This window comes from Camelina sativa, chromosome 2 (genome assembly GCF_000633955.1).
Source record: "Camelina sativa cultivar DH55 chromosome 2, Cs, whole genome shotgun sequence".
NCBI lineage: Eukaryota > Viridiplantae > Streptophyta > Magnoliopsida > Brassicales > Brassicaceae > Camelina > Camelina sativa.
Genome location: NC_025686.1, coordinates 3,445,326 through 3,470,166, shown reverse-complemented (window position 1 = coordinate 3,470,166; position 24,841 = coordinate 3,445,326). Strand labels below are relative to the sequence as shown.

Here is a 24,841-nt window from a genome sequence, read left to right as displayed (position 1 = left end):
TTTTTTTTTTTTTTTTTTTCGGCCAAAAAATATATTAATGGAAAAGGTACAACAGTTTTACATCCTTTAGTACATCCAAGAGATAACCATAGGAGAAACCTTAATTCTAGCCTCTTTTGCTAATGTGTCAGCCATTACATTATGATTTCTATCAATGAATTTAAATTGGTAATGACTATTAGCCAATGCTAGAATATCATCGAGGTAGCTTTGAATTTCTGCAATGTCTTCAGGTGGATGTCCTTGCTTTTGAGCTTTCTCCAAGTAGTTGTATATGATCTTAGAATCTCCGCAGAAGACTACTGGACAGTAGTTAAGGCGCTTAAGAGTGAGAAGGGCCTCTCTGATCGAACCACTCGAAGATATTAGTTTTCACCTTAACAAAAAAAACATAATTAAATTCCCTTATATAGAGCGTGAAACATTGAAAATTTGAAACATGTAATTGACTCAAATCCTCTAAATAGCTTTCTTATTTTCTTACTTTATAATTCTTTCTTGAGAAAGTAATAAAACGTAAAACCAATATTTTTATATATGGGCCAATATATTTTAAGCCCATCTAAATTTAGCCCCGTTTCGTTTTAATTTTGTAACGATTATATTAAAAAAGAGGTTGCGATGCAAAGCAATCGCTAGTGATTTTCACAATTGCGATTCGCTTTCGTCGATCTCTTCTCTGGAGCTATTGCCTATTCGGGAAGATCTTCGTCGTCTCTGCAAAGGTTTTGTTTTGTTTTATGTTGTTTCCGATGAAATTTAATTTAGGGTTCGTCTTGATTTTGCATAACCAAACCCCTTCTTTTGTGTTTGTTTTTTCTTCAGTTCTGGGGTTTGGTAGTTTTGTAATTGTTGTTTTTTTTACCTTAGATTTCGATCGAACCCTTAAAAAGATTAAAACTTTGACTTGGTTTTTCGTTAAGCAAAATACAAAATCCCTCGTTGTTTCTTTAGGGTTTCTGATTGTATTGTTTCTGCAAATGAAAACAAAAAACCCTTTTTTGGATTCGTGATGTCAAAGTCGAAACCTTTTTGTTACAAAGATTCAGATTTTTGTTTTATAAAAGGTTTGTAAATCAAAAAAAGCCCTCTTTAAACTTGTGTTTTCGATCTTAGGGTTTCCAATTTCAGAACTTGTAATTCAAAAGAAAGATCGATTTTTTCTTTTCTTCTTCGGTTTTAAAGTTTGATGTTTTCTTGACAACCCAAAGGAAAGGGACTACACATTATATGATTGTGTTTGTCCGGTTTCTAACTTGGGGAAATTGTCCGCGTCCGTAAAAAGGCTTGTCAATACATTCTCTACTGTCTTGCTGTGGCTGGGACAGCTTGACAGAAACTTCAATCTCTGCTAAAAGATCAGTCTTTGTTAAGACTTGGACTATGATGTCCTTAGAAAAATTCAATATCTCTGCTTGAAATTGTATGGAGTTACAATTCAATATTTCTGCTCATTTGATGGAGAGTAAAAAGTCCTTTGGACAATGATATCGAAGAAAATTCAATACTCTGCTTATACAATGATTCAATGTTCTGCAAAATTTGATGGAGAAGAAAAAGATACAGTCTGCAAGTAAGGGCTTGGTTAATATATGGCTTGGCCTCAGATGCATGCTCAGTTGTAACATTCAATATCTCTGCTCTTTATCATTGGACAATGATGTCCTGAGAAAATTCAATTATCTGCTGAAACTATTATATCATTCAATATCTCTGCTGTAGAAAACTTCAGTCTCTGCTAAGTTCAGACTTGTACAGTCATGTCTGGAGAAATTCAATGCTCTGCTTAAAATAGAAAATTCAATGTTCTGCTAACTACTAATGGAGAGAAAGAAAAATGTTCTTATATAGGACTTGTGCTTGCTGGGGCTTGATAACAGAAGCTAGATGGTACTTGGGGCAGAGATATTACGTCTGTAAGTAAAAGCCTTTCAAAACTATATCCCAAGATTGGAGACATCAATCTCTGCTTATATGAGTTCTACTGTCTTGCTGGGGCTGGGACAGCTTGATAGAAACTCCAATCTCTGCTATGATTAGCCTCTATTAAGGCTTGGACAATGATGTCCTGAGAAATTCAATTCTCTGCTTAAGTTATAGGGAGTGCAGTTCAATATTCTGCTAATTTAATGGAGAGTAAAAGTCCTTTTCAGGTTCCTTTTGTAAGATTGGAAAGCTCAGTTTTGCTGAAGCTGGCAGCATCGTTAACTTTCAATAATCTGCTATAGAAAACTTCAGTTTCTGCTAAGATCAGACTTGTACATTGTTGTCTGGAGAAAATTCAATTATCTGCTTAAACTAGAAATTCATATTCTGCAAACTGATGGAGAGAGTATTATATTCAATATTCTGCAATTTGATAGGAGAATAAAAGTCCTCAAGCTATCTACAAAAAACAGTGTTCGTAATTTCCTGCACAGCCTCTATATATTGTAAGTTCCCTTTTATGTTAATGTGTATTTCTTATAAATCTTACTTTGTTCAGTCTCTACTTGCCTTCTTAACAGGGACATAAAAGTAATTCAGAAGATACAACATGCAGATTGTATCTTTTCCTCTTTTAATCAGGTTCGTGTCTCTTCCCTCCCCTCTTAAAAAAAGGTATGATCTTCATAATATATCCCCTTGATGGAGTTTGTAGTTTCTTTATTGGTTACATCTCTTGATCACATAGTCTTTTTTTTATAACTGTTATGAGTGATTATCAATCTATTTCTGTAGCTTCAAAAGCAAGGACTGGAATGCGTACATAATCTTTCTCAGGTTTGACTTCTCTTCTTCGGTTTTCAATAGCATTGTGTTATTGGTTGTGTTTGAATTGTTGTAGCGGTACGGTTGTGGGAGACTCTAGCTCTTTGATAACTACTGGTGCACAATAGGATTAGCTGAACGAACAGGTATGTTTTTGAATCGTATAATTTTTTGTTTCAGTAACTTTTTTGTCTATAAAACTTTGGTTTCTCTATATATTGCTTCTGCTGCACAACAGGATTAGCTATTTGTAGTAGTAGCATGACTTTGTCTAAGTTTTGAGTTCAGACACTATAGCATTGGAGTCTTTTTTGATTGTTGTAGTAGAGACAGTGTCTGATCCTCAACCGGAAAAATTTAGCCAGCTTTTGATCAGGTAAGTTTTTTACCCCTTAATCAAAACTTTTAAATTCATATGTTATTTGTGCTGTAAAAGTTGGGGATTTGTCAACATTCTATGGTTTATTCTTTGTCTTTACTATACTTGACTATAAACAACAACATTTTGAGGTCTCAACATTTAGAACTATATGAATTAATGTTATCAGGGGCATGACTGGATTTTGGGAGCCTTCTGGTGCACGTCGTTTTCAACACTCCTCTTTCCAAGTAAGTCTAAGTATGCATTAACTCGATTCCTAAGTTGTTATGGTTTTGGAAAAGCAAAGATTTGGTTCGTTCTCTTTTGACTTTCAAGTTTCAATTTTTATTATTGATTTGCATTTGAATTTGTTTAACTTAATGATCGATAGCATGAGTTCGTATAAGGTTTGACAATGATTTATTTTTTTTTGTTTTGCAGGTGGATTGTTTGCTTAAGGATTAAATAAAACCTCAACTAAGCTGTTCATATCTCTAATGCTAACATACAAACCGTAACCATAAACACAAACGAACATTTTGTGCCCAAGCTGATACAAACACAAACACGTTTCACAAACCCACGTACACTAAATCAAATTGTGCGCGTAAACATAACTTTCGTGTACTCAAACGCTAATAGCCTAATACTAAACAAACTTTTGTGCACAATTGCTAAAGAAAAAAGAACGTGAACTGATTAAGTCGACAATTAATCAGTTGAAGTTAGTGTTTGTTTAGTAGTAGCATCAGATGATCATTCTCTTAATTCTCAACACACCAAAATCGTTGAGAAACTTATTCAAACCCAATCTACTGGTGAATGTTATAATTTTCATACGCTAAATTTCATTTAACTATAGGCACAAGACATACCTCTCGTTCATATATACACACACATTCATATATCAAACTTTCAGAAGAAAACAGAATTAAATATTAAAACGAGTGTTTTCATCAATCTGATTTGACTGTTAGTACCGATATGATGTTGCCAATGAGAGCGAGCAAGAGAATGAAGCCTATGATCATCCTCACGAGATAGATATACCGTGGAGTCTTCCGGTTTCTCTCCACTGCTTCCTCTGTAATAAACCAACCAGCCATTCTTCTCTGTCTTTGCCATATATGACTTCTTATCTATGGACGCACCAGAGGCTCTTGACGTTTCTAGTTTCATCTGTAAAGGAAAATTACAATAGTCATTATCATGTAAATTCAACATATGTTTTGAGATCATAAGATCCAAGTAGCCGCAAAATCAACATAACAACAACTCAAGACCTCTTGTTTTAGTTGAGATTGTCGGGTCTTTCTACTGATGGAAGGTTCATGAGAAGTTTGTAGATCTTTGTTCAACGATATCATCTCATCTAAGCCTGTTTGAGAGTGACTATTGGAGCTACCAACGCTTTCACCACCTGGACTTGATGTTCCTTGGTAACTCTGTCATATTAGAATGAAAACATGAGACTACAGATTATTAATCCATTAAGGCATTGATAATGAAGACAAGTGATGTACCGTTGCAGATATCGATTCAGCATCACTGTCAGTGTCACAGCTATAGTCAAGAATGATCCCTGACAAAGGTTTCTTTGGCCTGTGATCACTGCGGTTCTCTTGCATATATGTAGTTGGTGTGGATATGAATTCTTCATTGGCAAACAAATACTCAACCTGCTCTCGGTTAATATGTATTAATCCACCGAGAAACTCATCATCATTTGGGGCTAAATGTGGAGTTTGTGGCTGCAAAGTAGGACTGTTGTTGTCACTGAATAACATGTCTGGATGCAATACATCCCACAAAGAGAGATCTTCTCGTTCATTCATTGGGCTTTTCAGATCATCCTCAGACATACCAAAGATATTTTCTTGACCTGGCTGCTCAAACTGAACTTGCAAAAGAAGGTGCGAGTTAACAAAAAAAAAACAAGTTGAGACGCATGAATGAGGAAACATGATTCAGAAACTGGACTCACCTTGGGCGCTCTGTTAACTGCCGCTCTGACAGAATTCGAATCAGAGACTATAGATTGACTTGGCTCACTCGAATAGTTACCACCAAATGGGATGTCCCCATCTTCACCCTTATACATCACTTGGCAGATAACATAGTTCCTCTGAAACAAACTCCAAAGTTACACACACATTAGTTTGTTGTTGCCAGCAAAACAACAAATCAAAACACACATGAGTCTGAACATCTCAACCACAAGTTTTGCCAGAAGCAAAACACTCTGACAACAACAGAGTTAGAATCTTTACACAACACAGAACCACAAGTTGGGCTAGAGGTGGTATCACAGGGTTAACACAGACTACTAGATCAGTGAAAAAGATGAGTTAAAACCCCCAAAACCATTTCAACAACAACAAGACTAAAAAAATTAGGCCACAGCTTTTATAACACTCAAACCTTAACTTAAAGATGGCATCAGATAGATGAATCAAACCCAAATTTCATTTACTTCAAGAAGATCAAGAATTAGAGTATCAGAAACATAAGAATAATTCAAGAAACAGTGAGACTTGTTACCTGATCTTGAGGCAAACAAGTGATGTGATACTCGTGCATAACCCAAGGAGTCCAAACACCATTAGGAACCCTACCTTCATAATAGACAAGCGTCTTCTTAATCCCAATCTCGCCACGGTTCCCTCTCTTATCTTTGATTTTACGATCAACACCAGTAGCTTTCCAATAACCAGAACCAGTAGTCCTCTTCGTCACCTTCTTCTTAGAAGAAGTGTACTCTTTTGGAGAGAAGAAGTACCAAACAAGATCGTCCGATTGAATCTTCGCTAACGCTAACAACAACAAGACAAAATCAAGAATTAGAGAAATGATCGATGATGATAAAGAGAGAGTGAGAGTGAGAGTGAGAGTGAGAGAGAGAGAAAAAGATGATGATTAAGAAGTGAGAAATACTTACAAGGCAAGTAAAATGGTTCGTAGCTACAGATGTTGATCTCGCTAATAGCTTCATCAACGAGCCAAGTTTTACCAAGAATCTTGTTCTTCAGATAATGGTTTATCAATTCTTCACCCGTCGGAGAAAATCTATACCCAACAAGATCTTTCAACATTATTACACAGAAACAGGGTTTAAGTTAAGGTTTTCTTTTTTTTCTTNGTTTTTTTTTCTTTTTTCTTTTTCTGTGTGTTCTTTCTCTCTTTTTTTTTTTTTTTTTTTTGAAAGAGATGCAAAATTCATATATGTAACATTTTAAAAACAACTAAAGTTAATTAATATTTGAAGTTTCTCGGAAATGAGACGTGTGACACGTGTGTATTTCTCTTCAATTTTATTTTTTTGTTAATTTGTTTTCTTTTGGTTGTATCAGTAAAAATTGTGTTTTTTTGGAAGTTTGCAGCTTAATTTTCTCACATTTGAGATGACTAACTGATTAGAAATTTAGATTTCAAAAGCTTTAAATTATGTATTATACATTACTAAATTTAAAGATATGAATCCAAATATCCAATGTGCTCACTCTATTCTCTATACAGTAATATTAAGGTTAATTAATGTAAATTTTTTCCTAAACGTTGACAAATGAGAGTAGGACTAAATATTTGTTGTTGTAAATGGAGACGCGGCAAGTTTTTTGACGGTTCATTGTCGGAACTTCGAACATAAGTTTCAAGCTTTTTTAATTCTTTTTTTTTTCTTTTTTTCTGAAGGGTATTTTTGGTAATTATAGTTATAGGCTAGACGCCATAATTGACTAGGACATGAATATACTTTTCAGTATACTAGTTGTGTCACACAGTCGCACTCATTGATTAATATAGGCTTGCAGACATAGAGATCACAAAAACAAAAAAGTTTCATATCACGCAATTGTACTTATTCTGTTTAGTTACAAGTTACAACCCAACTTTGAGTTTAAAAGCCAAGGCTCTGTCGGGTATGTAATCTATCTCTTAATTCTCAGCACACCAAATCTTTGAGATAAACCTAGTATTTATAGAATCATATTGACAAAGTTATCACACTTTATAATGAACACAATTAACACAAATACCAAAAGAATTAAATGAGTCCTTGATAGGGATTTTACAGCTCAAACTAACTCTCTCACTTTGGTTTTCTCCGATATGATTCAATTGATTGGAAGAAGTTCCCCTTATGCCCGCAGGCAGCTGTCACTTCTCATCATTGTGCGGAACTCATCAAAGTTTATTTTTCCATCCTGTAAAATAAAAACAAGGTTTCAAAAAACAAAAAACAGGTCTAATGTTTTATGTTTTATGTATTGGATTGGATTGGAAACACTTACATTATCAGTATCGAATTCGGTTATGATTTCTTTGATACTACCTTGTTCATCTTTTACACCATACTCCTTCATAGCCATCTCCAACTCTTCCTTTGTTAAGTGCCTTTTGTATAAGACAAACCATTTCACATTTTTAGTTTAAACTTTTATCTCATTGTTTCTATTGGCATCTGATAAGCAAAAGTGGAAAGAAACTTACCCGTCGTTGTCTTTGTCAAAGTGTTGGAATATTTTGTACAAATGATCATCTCTATCCAGTTTATATCTATGCATCGTCGCAGAGATAAACTCGTCTATGTCAATTGTTCCATTACCATCCACATCAGCCTGACATATATTTCTCTGTTATTCAAGATTTTGGATTTGACAAGTGATCAGAAAATGGCAAGTTAAAAGATGTGATGATAACTCACGGCTTCCATGAGTTCCTCCACTTCGGTTTTAGTGAGTTTAGATCCAAGTCTGGTCAGGCCTGTTTTGAGTTCTTGAAGTGTAATTGTGCCACTTTTGTCGGTATCAATGTTGGTGAACAGTGTCTTAAGACCTTTGATTTCCTCTTCTGATAGATTTGCTGCACTAACCTGCAAATCAGACGTATACATCATCACCGATGCTTCATACACAAAGAAAGATCATTTGCAAGGATATGACATGTGTCCAGTGACTAGAAAAGATAAATTAGAAAGAACCGGGACACTCTTTACCTTTAGAGCCACCTTCTTAAACTTGTTCATACGTCGAAACTCCTTCAAACGGGATAAAACAACTCCATCAATAGGCTTATCTGAAGCTTCTCCATCTTGCAGCCATGGATGTTCTATAAACAACAAACAAGGATTGTAGTAAAGCATTACAGACAGAACACAAACAAGACTTCAAGATTCTTTTAACTCCTAAACAGTGGAATTTTTATTGAGGAAACAAGATCTCCACAAACATATTGAACATAATTCTAGATTCTTGAAACTTCTTTTGGAACTCACCTAAATCCCACCCACCAAACACTAACAATGATGGCCCCATCTAATTTGAGTTCTTTAGAATCACAAACAGACAGAACATCTGTATTGGCTCTAGAAATATCTAGAAAAGAGAAATAAAGGAACTTACCAAGAACATCTGCAGCAGAGAACCGTTCCTTGGGGTTTTTAGTAAGCATCTTTTTGACAAGATGTTTTGCCTTCACAGATATCAAAGGCCATGGTTTGCTCTCATAATCAATTGCGTCTTTCAATACCTCTTTGAGCAGCTCTTCCTCAGTTTCTACACAACATAAAACCTATAAACTACAGATCAAACACCAAGAAGAAACAAATCCAGTAGCTTTAAGTTCTTACCGGCCTCATAGGGAGGTTTGCCACAGAGCAGGATGTACAAAATAATCCCTGCACTCCAAACGTCTGCTTCTTTCCCGTAATTTCCCTGTAATACTTCAGGAGCTACGTAGTAAGCACTCCCGACACGCTTCCGGTATACTTCTCCTGTTTTGGTTGGTTTCAGAACAATGCATTGAGTCAAACCATATGAGAAAAATAAGAACCAAAGTAACTAATATGGCATACCCTGAAAACAATCTGCTCAAGAGTAACCAAATCCGAATCTCTCTATGCATTAAAACAAAAGTAACCAAATTTTCTCATGACTGGAGCAACCAAACGCAGATTATGATACTAAAGATTATAGATTCAAAACATTTACATACCAAATCCAAATCTAGCAAACTCCTAAGATGATTATAACAAAGATCAACCTCAAAACAAAGTTTGTGAGTCCCAATCTCTGTACAAAGGAACAAAAGTCACCAAATTTCGCAAATTACTAATGCAAACTAACATAGTCGGATCCAAAACCTACCAAACTAACACACTCAAAGAAAGGAATCTCGGAGCTTACCTTCTTCGATAAAAACAGAACACCCAAAGTCAATAGCTTTGAGCACAGCATTCTTATCATTACTAGAGAGCAAGAAATTCTCAGGCTTTAGATCACGATGCATCACACCCATGAAATGGCAAACCTTTACAACATTCACAATAGGCCTAATCATCTCAACAGCATCTTTCTCAGAGTGACACTTGCCCGCATCGGACAAAGCTTCGATCTTTTTGAACAACTCACCACCGCCACAAAACTCCATAACGATATGTACCGACTCTTTATCCTCGTAAGCGCATTTGAACTCGACGATGTTTGGTTGACCAGACAAATGCTTCATGATACGAATCTCTCTCTTCACGGCTTGTTCGTCTTCTTCCTTCTTTAGATTCGTCTTGAGTATGGTTTTGCAGGCGTAAGTCGTACCTGTTGATTTCTCTATGCATCTTCTGGTTATACCGAATAGGCCTTTACCCAATTGCTCCTCGAGGATGTAAAGCTTTCTGATGTCCACGAATGGTTTCTCGAGTATGGTCTTCTTCGATGGTTTAGGGTCTTTACTGATGGAGCAACCCATTTAATCTGAGTTTGTAGATTATGATCTTTTGAGAAGAGAACCTCAAATTTTGTCAAAAATGTAAATGGGTTTTGAAAAGTTCTGATTTGTTATAAATTAGAGGATTTAGGGAACGAAATCTCTTGTCTTATTAATGATCAAACTCGAGGTTACAACATATATATAGAGTCTCATAAGAGATTAAGTACAAACCGACATAACTAATGACATGGCCGAATGGGCCTTAGTATAATGGGCCGTAATTATAGAGCTAATAGACGGGCCGGTCAGATAGAGTCCACTAAGTGTTTTACAACACTCCCCCTTGGACGATATGACCGTGCCTATGCTTGGACGGGATCGCTGCAATGTGCTTAGGGGATGCTGCCTCATTAAAACCTTACCAGGAAAACCCATTGGGACAAAACCTTGGTGAAGGAAAAAGAGTACAGCACACATTGCTCCCCCTGTTCCAAACATCACTCTAAGTCCTTGAGTCTCCGCATTCCAATCTGGTGCGTGAGCTTCTTGAATGTTGTTGTCGGTAATGCCTTGGTGAAGAGATCGTCTGAGTTGTCACATGATTGAACTTGCACCACTTGAACTTCTCCGGCCTTGTGTAGAAGAACTTCGGCAGTATGTGCTTCGTCCGATCTCCCTTGATGTAACCTTCCTTGAGTTGTGCGATGCAGGCTGTATTGTCTTCATATAGTGCTGTTGGCTCCTTATCATCAATATTGACCAAACACACTAAAATTTCTTTGCTATAACCTGCATTAACAAAACCAACTAAAACATATTTGTTATAGTTAGTATAATATAAACCCAAATTTAAATGTTCCTTGTAGGCAACGTAATTAATACTTAATTTCACTCTAGTGCCTTTGGGTTAGTCAAGAACTTATTCTTGCTAGGAGGTTCACGGCAAAACTTATCTCTGGTCTAGTGTGGCTAGCCAAGAACATTAACCCTCCTATAGCACTGAGGTATGGCATATTAGGATCAAGAATTTCTTCATTGTCCTTCTTAGGAGCAAATGGATCTTTTATCCACTTCTACACTTCTCACAACCATTGGGCTAGTCAATGAGTGAGCTTGCTCCATATTAAATCTCTTGAGTACCTTTTCTGTATATGCCATTTGATGCACAAGGATTTTATGTACTCAAGTTGTAACCCCAAACAGAATTTTGTCTTGCCTAGGTCTTTCATTTAGAATTCTCTCTTGAGATATTCTACTGTTTGGGCGATTTCCCAGAGGTTCTTAGGATATTCAAATTATCCTCATATACTGCTATGATTACAAATCCTTTGTTTGCAAACTTTCTTTATAAATACATGGACTGATGGGATCATTTTATAGCCCTCTTTGGCTTGGTACTTACTGAATCTATTGTACCATATACACCCATTTTGTTTCAGTCCAGTAAGGGATTTGTCTAGCCTAATGCAGTATTGTTGTCGAGAACTACTCTTATCTTTGAGTTCTATACCCTCTGGTAATCTCATTTTATTATCCAGTGGACTATATAAGTATGTGGTTACAACATCCATTAACCACAAATTTCAACCAGACTTTTAGATATCTAAAAAGTCATTGCATCCATCACAGGGGAGCATGTCTCCTCATAATCTTTGCCAGGTCTTTGAGAGAATCCTTGTGCTACAAGTCGTGCTTTGTATCTCACATTTCATTTCTCTTTCTCACAAAGACCCACTTTNTTCTTGTAAGAGTTAAGCTCCACGTCAATAGCTTCTTTCTTTGCTTTGAGTGCACTCTAATATAGACGTGGGCTCTAGATCCTCATTTGTCTCAAGTGCTACCTTGTATAATATTTCTTTTAATGTCGACATCTTTGTGGTTCCATTATATTCCAGACATGATATAGTTTATTGAGATCTCATTGTTGTCAACTCCTTCAGGCTCTTGAGGTTCAGCGTCCTGAGCCTCATTTGGTGCCGTAGGAGTTTCTGTGACAACGTCTGGCTTTACTATAATTCCCTTAACCTCGGTCTGATATGCACCTCTTTTTACTTTTCCGAGGAATCTTATCTTTGGAACCTTTCTGTAGCAACTTGATTATTGTGTTCCTTGTGAACATCAATACGTACTGGTGCATTGCAAGCTGGTATGTACGATTTTATTACTCTCTTTGGGTCAAATGGAATCTGGCAATTTATTAGCTAGCTTTCTTTGGACCTCTACATCACATGCTAGAGTCCTGAGGATCTTGCTAAATTAAGGATGTTTGATTCCATATTAATTCTTTGACCAGCTTGCTAGTCTCTCTCCACCTAACATAGGGAATTCGGATTCTGTAAACTTACAGTCCGCGTATCTGGCCACAAATAAATCACATGTGGTTGGCTCAAGATACTTTATAATGGTGGGAGACTCATATCCAACGTATATTCCCATTCTTCTTTGAGATCCCATCTTAATGGATGCAACATAAACGGCACACCCGAATATTGTTTTAGATGGGATATGTCTGGCTAATGACCCGTTGGGAATATCTATTCTCACTAGATGGCCTGATGCGTATAAGTTCTGACCGTGTGTCCCCAAGCCGACACAGAGAGCTTCTCACGCATTAACAATGGTCGAGCTATTAATTGTATTTGTTTAATGAAGGATTCAGCTAATTAGCTAATCCGTTTTGTGTATGAACATGTTCCACAGGATGTTCCACACTCACCCCCATGGACATACAGAAATCATTAAACGCTTGGGATGTAAAGTCTTAATGTGCTCTTAATCTTATGATTTGAGCTAATAGCCTAGCAAATGCTAGGTTTCTTGTGGATAACAAGCATACGTGGAACCATCTGAATGATGTATCTATCATCAGCATGAAATATCAAAATGTCCCACATGGTGGGTGTATTGGTCCACATATGTCACCTTGTATCCTTTCCAGAAAATTTCTTTGCTGACTTTTACTTGTGATGGTCTTATAATAAGTTTCCCTTGTGCACATGCTACACAAGTGAGATTTTAGGGAAAACTTTTCTTTCTTTGAGGATGTGCCCTTTCGAACTCTTAATTAGTTTACGCATCATGTTCGAACCCGGCTGGCCAAGCCGGTCATGACATAAAGTGAATTATTCGTTGAACATTTTCTTTCTTTGCTTTGCCAAGTTAGCTTCTATCATGTTAATCTTAGCATGGTATAAACCAGAGGCTAGTGCAGGTATAGTCTCTAGGATCTTCTTTTGTCCTTTCACATTTTCTGTAATGTAGAGGAACTCTTTAGATCCTTCACCCTTGGTTTCAATATGATAACCATTTGATCTTATATCTTTAAAGCTCAATAAGCTTCTCTTAGAGCTGGGTGAGTATAAAGCATCACATAACTCAATGTGTGTGCCGTGAGGCAACAGAATGTGAGCCTGGCCGTAGCCTTCACATAAAATTGCTATACCCGCAATTGTACTAACATTGGCACCTTTTATTATATGTCCTTGGCCATTTCTATAAATAGGACAATAATTTTATGTTTTAAACTTGCAAATATATAATGAAGGAAATAGTAATTCAATCAAATTCAAAGCATAGAAACTAAGTTAATACACCACATGAGTTTAAATATTTTTCTTTAGGCAATTACAAATCTCATAATCCAATTTAGTCATCATTCTCATGGTTGAAATTTCCTTCACCATCGAGATGAACCAGGTTAGATTTCTGGATTTATTTTCTTTATTTCAAATTCTCTTAGTAGAGATCAACAAGGTGCTTTAGGAGTTCTGCATGTCTTTATCTAATGGTTTTCTATACCATAATTATTATTACAAGTGGACTTGGTCTTATGTTGTGGGTTTAGATAACCTGCGGCCTCTACACCAACCAAGGTCGAAGCCTAATTGGTTTCTATGGCCTTGACCATAATTATTTCCTTGGTAAGTCCCACGACCTGGACCAACATGTCCGCGGCCTCCTCGTCTAGCCTGGCCTACTCGACCACCACGTCCTCTACCACCACGGCCACGGCCGTAGTGTCTTTCTCTGTGGACATAGTTGGTCTCATTAGACTCTTTTAGGCTCTTGAGGATTTTCTTTGTAATGTCAACCTTGTGAGTTTCATTGCACTTACCATTTATAATTGCTCATTGATTTGCTCAGCAAGCAGCCAACAAGATATGAGATCTGCATGGGTCTTAAACCCCTTAGTGTGATAAGCAGAGAATATCTTCTCTAGCAAATCCTTCTTAGTAATCTCAGTACCATACAACCTTAGGATAGAGACAATCTTAAAAGCTCTGAGTTATACTCATCCAAGGATTTGAAGTCCTGGATCCTTAGGTCTTTCTAATCGAATTGAGCCTTTGGTAGGAGCACCATCTGTTGGTGTCCATATTTGTTTTTCAACTCTGTCCAAAGGTCAATAGGATTTTCTATGGTGAGGTACTGATTCTTGAGACTCTCAACAAGGTGTGCATATGCATAATCACCTTATATATATTTTCTTAGTGCAATGATCATCATTCTTAATACACTCACATAGGTCCTTTGATTTTTAGGTTAATACAGAACATGCACCCGATTATATCATGCGGTTTTTAAGACCGAACCATGTAATTAATTTGGATCATGCCATGCGGTATTTGAGACCGAACCATGGAATTGTTTTAGTTCTAGGTCATGCGGTATTTGAGACCGAAACATGCCTTGCCTTTATTCATAATTTCGAACTTAGGTCATGCGGTATTTGAGACCGAAACATGCCTTTATTATACTCAATTTTGTGGCTTTAATATGCATGCAAGACAACAAATCCTAGATAGATACTAGCATGCAAAGTTTTCCTTATTTCTAGATAGGATTTCCTTTTCTATGTTTTCCTATTCAGTCTAGGATTTAGTAATTATTTTCTTAAGAGTTTTAGATAATTACCATAATTAATTAGGAACTTATCCTAACCAATATTTTAATTTCCGATCTCATGTTTTAATTTATAGAATCTTAACAAAAGTTTTTATTTTAATCGGATATACTCTTAGAATATTAAAGTAAATTTTACTTAAATTTTAGGATAATGACTTAAGGTTTTGAAAATTATCCTAATTGATTCTAGACATGTTCATGCTCGAAATTTTGAGGTTCCATGGCCGAAAATTATCCAGGAAATCTATGTTCAAGCTTTGTCTAAGAATTCCTAAGAATTTAATCATGCAACCGATTTTACTAGAACAAGTCTTTAATTAATTCTACTTGATCTGATTTCTATATGATGCATGAATGATCCAAGTTTTAATTTCCTAGAACAATTTGTTTTAATTTGATCCTTATGAATCTAAATCAGTTCTAGGTTTTTATGCAACAATCAAGCAATTCAATCAACAATTTTCAAGCTTGATATTATTTTGTGCAATTTAACAAATAATCTAACAACCTAAGCAATCCGATTTTAAGTCTTAGGGTTTTAGGGAATTTAAACTTTGTTAGATTGTGTACTTGGATGTTTTAGGGTTCTTTAGCTTTAAGTCCAAATTCGAGTTATAGGGTTTTAAGGATGTTTAGATCTTTGTTTACCTTCACCGATTTGGATTCTGACTGGTATGGACCGGGAGCTAAAGACCTTGGTAATTCCTCTCTTCCTTGCTCATGAACTGCTTCCGGCGAACAGCTTCTCTCGATCAGCTCCTTACGAACTCACCCCCGAAACCGCGAACCAGCGAACCTCGATCAGGTTTTGTTAAGAACTTGATCACGAGCTAAGGATGCTCGTGGATCAGTAAGAGATCTTCGAGACAAAGAAGATGAATCTCGAAGAAGAAGAAGAAGGCGGTTTAGGGTTTTAGGGAAGAAGAGAGAATCGGCGGCTGCCTTAGGGTTTTAGGGTTTTGAGACTATCGTGCTGATAACGTGTTAAATTAGAGGATTTAGGGAACGAAATCTCTTGTCTTATTAATGATCAAACTCGAGGTTACAACATATATATAGAGTCCCATAAGAGACTAAGTACAAACCGACATAACTAAAGACATGGTCGAATGGGCCTTAGTACAATGGGCCGTAACTATAGAGCTAATAGACGGGCCGGTCAGATAGAGTCCACTAAGTGTTTTACAACAGGATTTTTATTTTGTTTATGAAGGTCATTGTTCTTCCAGGCTAGTGCCAACTGCCAAGTTGCCAACATTTAGACTAAAAATTTTGGTCTTTAAATATTCAAACTGGTCATTTCTTTATATGATTTTTACTTAGTCCACGAAGACTTTTTAAAAAATTCAATTAAATTATTGGTCTTTAGATATTTTGACGTGTTGATTAACTCAATTTGATCTATACAAGTGGTAGACTTTACTCAACATTGATAGTGGTCTTTAAGCTTAGGTGAGGGACTAAAACTTTCAATTTCATACATTTGAAACCAACGAGTTAACCAATCTTACATAATTTAGTGGAAATATAAATATAATTCCACAAAAAATTACTTCTCCTAAAGAAGTTTCACGAGCTTTCAAGGAACAAAGGGATCAAGAAGCAAGAAAAGAAAAGTTTTGGGTATTTTTACTTTAGATTCTTGCAAAACGTCTTGTAAATTGTTATCTCTTTGGATGTAACTAACATATGACAAGTATTTGCGTCCATTACAAAATTTTCAGATTGTTTTTCTTTTTCTTACCAAACCCTAAAACCCTACAAGCTCACACCATTGCTAAGGGATTTCTAGATAGCGGCTGCAGTCTCCATTGCATAACCTCTCGGCCAAGGGAGTACACATGCTACTGTAGACCAAAAAGTAAAACTTCTCAAGATCATTACAGAATCCAAAACCAGTAGCGTATGCCAATAACATATGTATAGCTGATTTCAACACACATGGTACGTAGAAGGATCAACAAACACAAAGAAAACCAAAAGACAAAAACAGAGTTTTAAGAACAAGAAACAAACCTCTTATTCTGGAACTGGAATCAGACTTGGAACATACGCGTAGCTACAAATATACGACTGTAACGCTTCATGTCGCCCTGTTTCAATTTGTTTTCTGATCCCACCTTCATCAATTTGGTAAAGAATGATGCAAGTACACCACTTTTCATCTTTTTTTTTCACTAGCCTCACACCATATATCATGATACTGTTGTGCTTGCCAATGTAGTGTCCCGGAAGAGACTTCTTAAAATAATACTGTAACGCCGGAAGATGAGGGCGAGTGACATTAAAATATCTGCTAAACGAAACAACCCTGTCACTCAACTTGTTTGTCACAAACACCTCAATATCCATTGACGATCCTTCACCATGTTGTAGTAACAAAGAGAGTCTATCGCCTTTGAAACAGCCTAAGCTTCGAGTTTTACAATTAGGACAAACGTATCTGTCCTGTCGATATTTACAACAGGGACAAACGCATATGTCCTTAAACGTTTCCATGGAAAAATCAAACTTTAGGATAATAAACTCTTCCTTCTCTTTACGTTTAGCAATCCAATACATATTACCCTTCAATGACACACCTCTGCACTGAGTATCTACAGCCCAATCAAACTTAGCACCAAGAGTTCTCCATGAATCAGACTTGAATTCATATATCTCACACTCTGGATCACCAACAGACAGAGGACCAGAAAACCTCAAGATCTTGTAGTTATGGCGACATGTATTGTCGTATCCAATCCCAAAGAAATCAGCTCCAGAGTAACAGGCCAACGGTTCGATCCATTTGATTTTCCTCGTTACCGGATTCCATACTGCGAGAGTGGCGCCTCTTATGTGTCGGAAACTCGAGTCATGACACATACAAAGCATGAGTCCATCACAGTGAACCATAGAAACACTCAGATATGGTTCATGAAACATGTCTGGGATTGGTGAATCTTTATGGATTCCGGTCACCGGATCCATGATTTGAACCGTCTGACGATCATCGATCCTTATGAAACGTTCCGGAGAGCGATCCAAGTGATTGTACATGAATCTCTTGTCGGTGATGAGATCGTACCATTGCTTGCACGTCGACTTGAATCGGTTCAAAGACTCAGCAGGAGTCCTGCTTAGTATTTCTTCTATTAGCTCAGGTGGCAACGACCGCTTCGATGTTTCTTCCATTGACGCTCGCTGTATAATCGAAACTTCAATTGTAAGGTTTCTTCTTCTTAGGATTGTGAAAGTTAGGTTTAGGTTATGACGTTAGGGTTTAGGTGTCGAGTTGTGATCAACCGAACCAAAACTATTACGGTTTAACCGAGCCGAAATACCATTCGAATTGAAGTAAACCAAAAACGTTGAGGGTTCCGAAATATAAATATTAGCAGCAAAATTTAAATATTTTCTCGTTCTCAATTTTATATAACAAATTTTGATTTATAAAAAAAAAAAAAAAAATCAAAGTCTTATTATAAAATCATTAATTCAACATATACTGTATATTAAAGTGTATAATCATTTAAGCAACCTGAAAAAATAAAAAGTTCGGGACACGTGGGGGAATACTAGTGGTTGAATACAATTGTTCCTGGAAAAGAAGTCTATGATTGGATTGGGGAAACCAGAGTCGCATTTTGTAGTTTCCGATCGGACATTAAAACAAACAGTTGGTGTGCGTTTCGTAATTGGAAGGGATGAAGTACGTGCTGGTGACTGGAGGAGTGGTGAGTGGGCTTGGCAAAGGCGTTACAGCTAGTAGTATCGGCGTCGTGCTTAAAGCTTGTGGCCTTCGAGTTACCTCCATTAAAATTGGTTTTAAGATCTCTTCTCTCTCTCTGCACTCCTCTGTTTATTAGTTTCACACAATAAAGTTTGAGCCTTTTTTTGTTTTGAATTGGAATTGATCTTATACAGATCCATATTTGAACACTGATGCTGGTACTATGTCCCCTTTTGAACATGGAGAGGTCTTTGTACTCGATGATGGTGGAGAGGTTTTCTTGTTTTCTTTACACTCTACACTACTACTGTTTCGTAAACCCATCTCTCTCAATCTCACTCACTGATACATGTATAGTTGCTATAAGAATGTAATATACATCGCTGTTTGACTCTGTGTTCATCACCATGTCTAAAGGTTGACCTTGATTTGGGGAACTACGAAAGATTTCTCGATGTGACACTAACCAAGGACAACAACATAACCACTGGAAAGATTTATCAGGTACTCATATATATACAATTTGTTGTGTTAGATATGTATGCGGTTATCTTTAACGTGCTTAATGAACGTTTTACCCTTTTTCCTTCTCAACCAGTCTGTTCTTGACAAGGAACGCAAAGGCGACTACCTTGGGAAGACTGTTCAGGTAGATTGTGTTGTTAGCTCATGTGATGTGATGTGATTCCAATTTAAATCCGGGTTTTGTTTTTAAGGTTGTTCCACACATTACTGATGCAATCAAGGGTTGGATTGAGTCAGTCTCTTTGATTCCTGTGGATGGGAAGGAAGGCCAAGCTGATGTTTGTGTTATTGAGCTGGGAGGAACTGTTGGTACGTTACCATACCATTCATATCTTGGTTCTCGTTTGCTTAAAAGATCCTTAAATCTACGTTTCTTTTTCTGCTGCTTATACTATAGGTGACATCGAATCAATGCCTTTTATCGAGGCCTTGAGACAATTGTCATTCTCAGTCGGTAAGCCTGTACATGAATCTTCCTCCTCTGAGGCAACTACGTATGCTTTCTTTCAGTGGTTCTCTACTTTTTATTCTTGATGATGTTTGTTTGTTCATATTTCCCCTTGCTAGGACAAGAAAACTTTTGCCTGATTCACGTGAGCTTGATTCCCGTTCTGGGGGTTGTTGGAGAACAGGTAGATTTCTTACCTGCTTAAGCATCCCATTTAAACTTTACATCCCATTTCCATTTAAACTTTACATCCCATTTAAACTTTAAATTCTGTTTTAACCTTCATGCAGAAAACAAAGCCAACCCAACACAGTGTCCGAGAACTAAGAGCTTTGGGATTGACTCCTCACTTTTTGGCATGTCGCTCTGCTGAGGTTATCACTTCGAAATTTACTCAGATCAGTTATAATTTGCATACACCTCGGAAAAATTATGACGTCTCACAGTTCATGTTTTTTTTTTTCCCTACAGCCACTGCTGGAAACTACAAAGGCAAAATTGTCTCAGTTTTGTCATGTGGCGGTATAAGTTTTGTATGAAGTGTATGTTATGTATTCACTGAACTGATGTATATCTTATGCGGTTGGGATCTCATATCACTTGATGACTGATGACTTCTTACAGGCAGCTAATATTCTCAATATCCATGATGTTCCAAACATTTGGCATGTTCCTCTCCTACTCCGTGTAAGTTGGATGCTTTTTAGGCTCTTCCAAGAAAAGGAAATAGAAATATGTGTTTTGTTATTGAAGTTGTTTTCCATGTATTTGCAGAATCAAAACGCACATCACTCGATTCTCAAACAACTGAATCTAACTAGGTTAGTTTCATTTCTTACGGTGTTCATTACATCCGATATCATAATTGAACACTTTCAGCGTAACATGAGATTCCATATAACTCATCTTTTTCAGCGTTGCAACAGAACCTGATCTGGATAGCTGGACTAAGATGGCTGAGACTTTTGATAACTTGACAAATCATGTGTGTATTTTACAACTGGCTAGTACAACTTTGTTTTAGAGCCTTGACTTTTCTTATTCAAAGAGACTGTTCCTTTTCTTATGCACAGGTCAAAATTGCTATGGTTGGAAAGTACATTGGTCTAACGGATTCTTATCTGTCGGTTGTTAAGGTAAACTAGGAAAGTAAATCTTAGACTTTGGTCTTCTACCGCATTTGCTTTGCTCTTCATTTTTTCCTTCTTCATTTTTTCCTTCTTCATTGCAGGCCCTTCTTCATGCCTGCATTGCATGTTCATTGAAGCCACACATCGAATGGATTGCAGCTTCAGATCTTGATGACGAAAGTGAGAAATCGGTATATATTATTAATGACTTTGATCTTCCTGAAACTTACTGATCCAGATTTTTTACTTTCACTATCACTGTTTTCCTTTTAAGCATCACTTTCTCCTTTGCAGACTCCGGAGGCACATGCTGCTGCTTGGAAGATCTTGAAGGTGAGAAGTTCAGTCTTAGGATTCTCTGATTTGAATATTTAGTCCATAACCTCTCCACATGTGTATTAAAAAGGAGACATTTGTTTGCCGACAGACAATATAGTCTATGATTTTGTTGTTTGCAGAGCGCAGAATGCATCCTGGTTCCTGGTGGTTTTGGAGATCGTGGCGTGAACGGAATGGTTTTAGCAGCCAAATACGCTAGAGACAACAAAATTCCTTATCTTGGGATCTGCTTGGGGATGCAAATTGCAGTAATTGAGTTTGCCAGATCTGTAAGAAATATAGTATCTTGTAAACTCTGAACTAACAGCTTCAACTTGCTGTCTTCCAAAGACTATTTCTTATCTTTCTTCTTCTTATTCTCTGACATTGGTTTCAGGTTTTGGGCTTGGAAAGAGCGAATAGCACCGAGTTTGATGCTCAGACACCTGACCCTGTTGTTATATTTATGCCAGAAGTATGTATTCCAAACATGTATTCAGAAACCTATCAATGGAGTCCGTTCCGTTCATTCTCTCACTGATGTTGATATTACCCCTTACAGGGCTCAAGAACACATATGGGAAGCACAATGAGACTTGGATCCCGAAGAACACATTTACAGAACCGAGACTCTCTCACTTCAAAACTGTAAGTTTGCACTTATCTTTGCCGTTTCCTTGTAGTTTCCAGTTCACGGTTTAAAGATAGCAAGTTGTTTTTACTCCGGGCATTTACCAGATACGGTGACGTTTGTTACCTAGACGAAAGGCATAGGCACCGTTACGAGGTTGGTATTTCATTAACGGTGGTAAGCTTGTCTAAAGTGAATGTATGTATAACAACGATGTGACAAAAGTTGTATTTATATAATATTGATGGTAGGTGAATCCAGAAGTAGCTCAAGTACTTGAAGAAGCTGGTTTAAGACTTGTGGGTAAAGATGATACAGGGAAACGAGTTGAGGTATAGAAAAAGAAGAAAGCACCATCTTAGTGTTTGGTCTCTTGTCTTGGTTTTGTTTTTCTCTGCAACATCATTTTGTTGGTTTCAACAGGTGATTGAGTTTCAAGATCATCCATTTTATGTTGGAGTTCAGTTTCATCCAGAGTTTAAGTCAAGACCCACTAGACCTTCTCCTCTGTTTTTAGGCAAGTCTTGATTTTTCTGACTATCTTTTGTCTCATATTCCTGATCGTAGAAGCTCGATTCAGATTTGTAATATGGAAAAATCTTTTACAGGGTTTATATTGGCTGCGAGGAAGCTTCTTCAGGCACATTTGAGCAATTGAGTTGAAAGCTCTTCATTTCCTCGTTTATACATTTTGTACATATATATTTACGAATAAAGCCGATTGAGAATACATTTTGTCTTAAAACTGAAAGGCAGGCAAAAGACATCTTCTCTTACAAGCGACAACATTGACATGTAAAGCTGCTTAATAATTTAAGATTTTTTACATCCAGTTTAGGTGTCCTGTGTTTTTTTGTTAGCACGCTGCAACTGATCGTGATAAAACCAGTTTAACATTAGTTTTTTCACTAAGAAAAAACATGATTGGAAACTAAAATAAATAATATCCTCAACTGAATAATATAATTTACTTTGTGGGATAAGTTCCTTCACTCTGAGTATTATTCCATCTCAAATATATATATATATATATATATATATATTTTAACTATCAATCAATTGCATTAATAAAATTGGGTTGAATATTATTTAACCCATCCATCTTAAAAAAAAAGTAGATGAACACTTATCCTGTATAATTAATTTTCTTTTTTTTTTTGAAGCTTTTTTTCTACTTTTTAAGTTGAATGAATTGAATAGTTTTTTGCAACCTCTTCAATTTGAATGGTGAAAATTGGTTGAATAATTTATGCAACCTCTTCAACATTTTCTAAGGTGCATTGTTTTCTCCCAAGCTTGCTCTCTATTTAACTTAAGGCATCATTTTTTCTTTTTCTCTATGAATTAATTCGACGCTAGCGATGTCATATCTTTGTTTATGGTTGTTGTTGAATTGTGGGGTTGGTTCTAGTTTGGGCTATGTTTAACTACTTAACAATTGTGGGGTTGTGTATTTACATATATTTATTACCGAGTGTTATAAAGGAAACAAAAAGGTATTTTAACCATTATTTATAAATCATATAACCAATAACACATGATTTTGATAATTATTTTAAAATTAATGACTGAATAACAAATAATTTTTGTTTGGATTTTCAAATCTATTTCGTCTTAAAAAACTGAAAGGCAGACAAAGACATCTTCTCTGACAACATTGACATGTAAATCTGCGTAATTATTTAAGACTTTCTACTTCTTGTTTTAGTTTTTCAGTTTAGGTGTCATGTGTTTTCGTTAGCACGATGCACACTGATGTGATAAAAACCAGTCACATTAGTTTTAGTCGCTAAGAAAACAACATGATTGAAAACTAAAATAAATAACATCCTCAACTGAATAATATAATTCTATGTAGAGAATATTCCTTTAAATTTGTGTGATAAGTTCCTTCATTGTGATTATTTTTGCATCTCAATTAGATTTTTTTTAAAGTATCAATCGATTGCATCAATAAAATTGGGCTGAATATCATTTATCTTATTCATCATAAAAAAAGTGGATGAACAAGTTGAACTTTTTTCCTGTATAATTAATTTTATTTTTTCAACTTTTTTTTTGTTGGGAAACTTTTTCTCAACGTTTTTAGTTGAATGTATTGGATAATTTTTTTCAACCACTTCAATTCAAATGGCGAAAATTGGTTGAATAATTTTTTCAACTTCTTCAATATCTGCTGTGCAATATCTTCAATGCCCATTATTTTCTCCCAAACTTGCTCTCTATTTAGTTTAAGACATCATTTTTTTTGTTCTCTATGAATTTATTCGACGCTAGCGATGTCATATCTTTGTTTATGGTTGTTGTTGAATTGTGGGGTTGGTTCTAGTTTGGGCTATGTTTAACTACTTAACAATTAATGAAAACTGGCTTAGTGATAATGTATAATTTTTGGTATGGTCAACTATGAATTTACAATATCCATAACTAGTATCAAAACATTGAAGCTACTAATTTTTTTTTAAGCATAGAAGTATCATTAATTAAAAGAATGGTCATTAATCTCGCTGATTTTATTGCATTAGTTTTTGCCTTTGTTCCCCCCCACCCCTAATTTAATAGATTAATGGCTATATTTGGAGTGTATTTACGTATATTTATTACTGAGTGTTACAAAGGAAAAAAAACAATAGGATTTTAACCATTATTTATAAATCAGATAACCAATAACACATGATTTTGTTATTTTAAAATCAATGATTGAGTAACACATAGTTTTTGTTTGGATTTTCAAATCCATTAAACTCCATGAACCAATAACTCCCCCCTAGTTTGAAAACATTTTTTTGTTAAATTTAAAGAAAAACTTATTTTAAAACTTTTTTGTGTCAGAATTCTCATTTTAAAACAATTTATTAAAAATTAGTTGAAAAAACTTTAAGTGTTAAATTTGAACTGCGTATAAACATTTTGAACTTGTACACCAAGCTTACAAACCAGTAGGATGGGACAAGATGTTAAGTCCAGTTTGTTTTTAACATATTTAAAATTTAATACTTAAGTTTTGAAAACAATTTTTCTATTAAATTTAAAGATTAAAAAATGATTAAAATTAGTTGAAAAAATCAATAGTATTACATCTAATTGTTTTTGTAATCTGTTTTTAATATGTTTTATGTAATGTTTGTTTAAACTTTTATAAAATGCTATAATTTTTAAGTTTTGTAAAGTAGAAAATGTTTAAATATTTATACAAAATAAATTATATTTCTATAATTATAATTTTCAAAATATATTTTTTAAAAGTTTAAGGACCCAAAATAATGATCTACCACTAGAGGCATACAATTTTACTGTTTCTGTAAAAAAGTTTTAACCAAATAATTTTAATAAATTGAATATTAAAATATTTCTAACC

At 35.7% G+C, this 24,841-nt stretch overlaps 3 protein-coding genes, 1 long non-coding RNA gene and 1 pseudogene across 8 annotated transcripts; 2 read left to right on the top strand and 3 right to left on the bottom strand.

The window, feature by feature from the left end:
• On the top strand, positions 684 to 3,625 carry LOC104716743. 3 transcript variants are annotated; one of them, XR_002034535.1, is made up of 6 exons: positions 685 to 2,432; positions 2,508 to 2,568; positions 2,722 to 2,897; positions 3,040 to 3,127; positions 3,300 to 3,360; positions 3,554 to 3,625. It is a non-coding gene; the product is annotated as an uncharacterized LOC104716743 (long non-coding RNA). The 3 variants fall into 3 exon arrangements; XR_756137.2 differs by having other exon boundaries at positions 684 to 2,432; positions 2,508 to 2,601; positions 2,722 to 3,127; XR_756136.2 differs by having other exon boundaries at positions 2,722 to 3,127.
• On the bottom strand, positions 3,926 to 6,250 carry LOC104716735 (annotated as a pseudogene).
• Positions 7,066 to 9,962, bottom strand: LOC104716685 (calcium-dependent protein kinase 31-like). Its single transcript, XM_010434106.2, has 8 exons — positions 9,295 to 9,962; positions 8,739 to 8,882; positions 8,512 to 8,664; positions 8,106 to 8,218; positions 7,815 to 7,982; positions 7,601 to 7,728; positions 7,402 to 7,504; positions 7,066 to 7,314 (listed from the first exon to the last, which is right to left on the bottom strand). Exons 1-8 carry the CDS (start codon positions 9,851 to 9,853, stop codon positions 7,249 to 7,251), a joined length of 1,434 nt encoding a protein of 477 aa, XP_010432408.1. The 5' UTR covers positions 9,854 to 9,962; the 3' UTR covers positions 7,066 to 7,248.
• On the bottom strand, positions 16,739 to 17,893 carry LOC104747925 (putative F-box only protein 15). The gene has a single exon (XM_010469637.1). The coding sequence runs from the start codon at positions 17,891 to 17,893 to the stop codon at positions 16,739 to 16,741; it is 1,155 nt and encodes a 384-aa protein (XP_010467939.1).
• On the top strand, positions 18,285 to 22,315 carry LOC104716703 (CTP synthase-like). Of its 3 annotated transcripts, XM_010434122.2 has the most exons (22): positions 18,292 to 18,523; positions 18,626 to 18,705; positions 18,849 to 18,935; positions 19,030 to 19,080; positions 19,148 to 19,265; positions 19,354 to 19,410; positions 19,524 to 19,588; positions 19,695 to 19,778; positions 19,876 to 19,926; positions 20,029 to 20,091; positions 20,179 to 20,225; positions 20,320 to 20,389; positions 20,478 to 20,540; positions 20,636 to 20,725; positions 20,829 to 20,867; positions 20,993 to 21,142; positions 21,250 to 21,327; positions 21,415 to 21,500; positions 21,591 to 21,639; positions 21,735 to 21,815; positions 21,907 to 22,000; positions 22,092 to 22,315. In XM_010434122.2, the coding sequence occupies exons 1-22, from the start codon at positions 18,406 to 18,408 to the stop codon at positions 22,139 to 22,141; spliced, it is 1,671 nt and encodes a 556-aa protein (XP_010432424.1). In that variant the 5' UTR covers positions 18,292 to 18,405; the 3' UTR covers positions 22,142 to 22,315. The 3 variants fall into 3 exon arrangements, with proteins under 3 accessions (XP_010432432.1, XP_010432424.1, XP_010432441.1); XM_010434130.2 differs by lacking the exon at positions 21,735 to 21,815 and having other exon boundaries at positions 18,285 to 18,523; XM_010434139.1 differs by lacking the exon at positions 18,292 to 18,523 and having other exon boundaries at positions 18,660 to 18,745.

Bases quoted from the DNA above. Each gene is read 5' to 3' on its own strand.
- LOC104716685 (XM_010434106.2), bottom strand. From the start codon at position 9,853: ATGGGTTGCTCCATCAGTAAAGACCCTAAACCATCGAAGAAGACCATA. The intron at 8,883-9,294 runs GTAAGCTCCGAG...CAACCAAAACAG, and splicing joins TTCTGTTTTTATCGAAGAAG to GAGAAGTATACCGGAAGCGT. The intron at 7,315-7,401 runs GTAAGTGTTTCC...TTTATTTTACAG, and splicing joins CCGAATTCGATACTGATAAT to GATGGAAAAATAAACTTTGA.
- LOC104747925 (XM_010469637.1), bottom strand. From the start codon at position 17,893: ATGGAAGAAACATCGAAGCGGTCGTTGCCACCTGAGCTAATAGAAGAA.
- LOC104716703 (XM_010434122.2), top strand. From the start codon at position 18,406: ATGAAGTACGTGCTGGTGACTGGAGGAGTGGTGAGTGGGCTTGGCAAA. The intron at 18,936-19,029 runs GTACTCATATAT...CTTCTCAACCAG, and splicing joins CCACTGGAAAGATTTATCAG to TCTGTTCTTGACAAGGAACG. The intron at 21,501-21,590 runs GTAAGTTTGCAC...GGCATTTACCAG, and splicing joins GACTCTCTCACTTCAAAACT to ATACGGTGACGTTTGTTACC.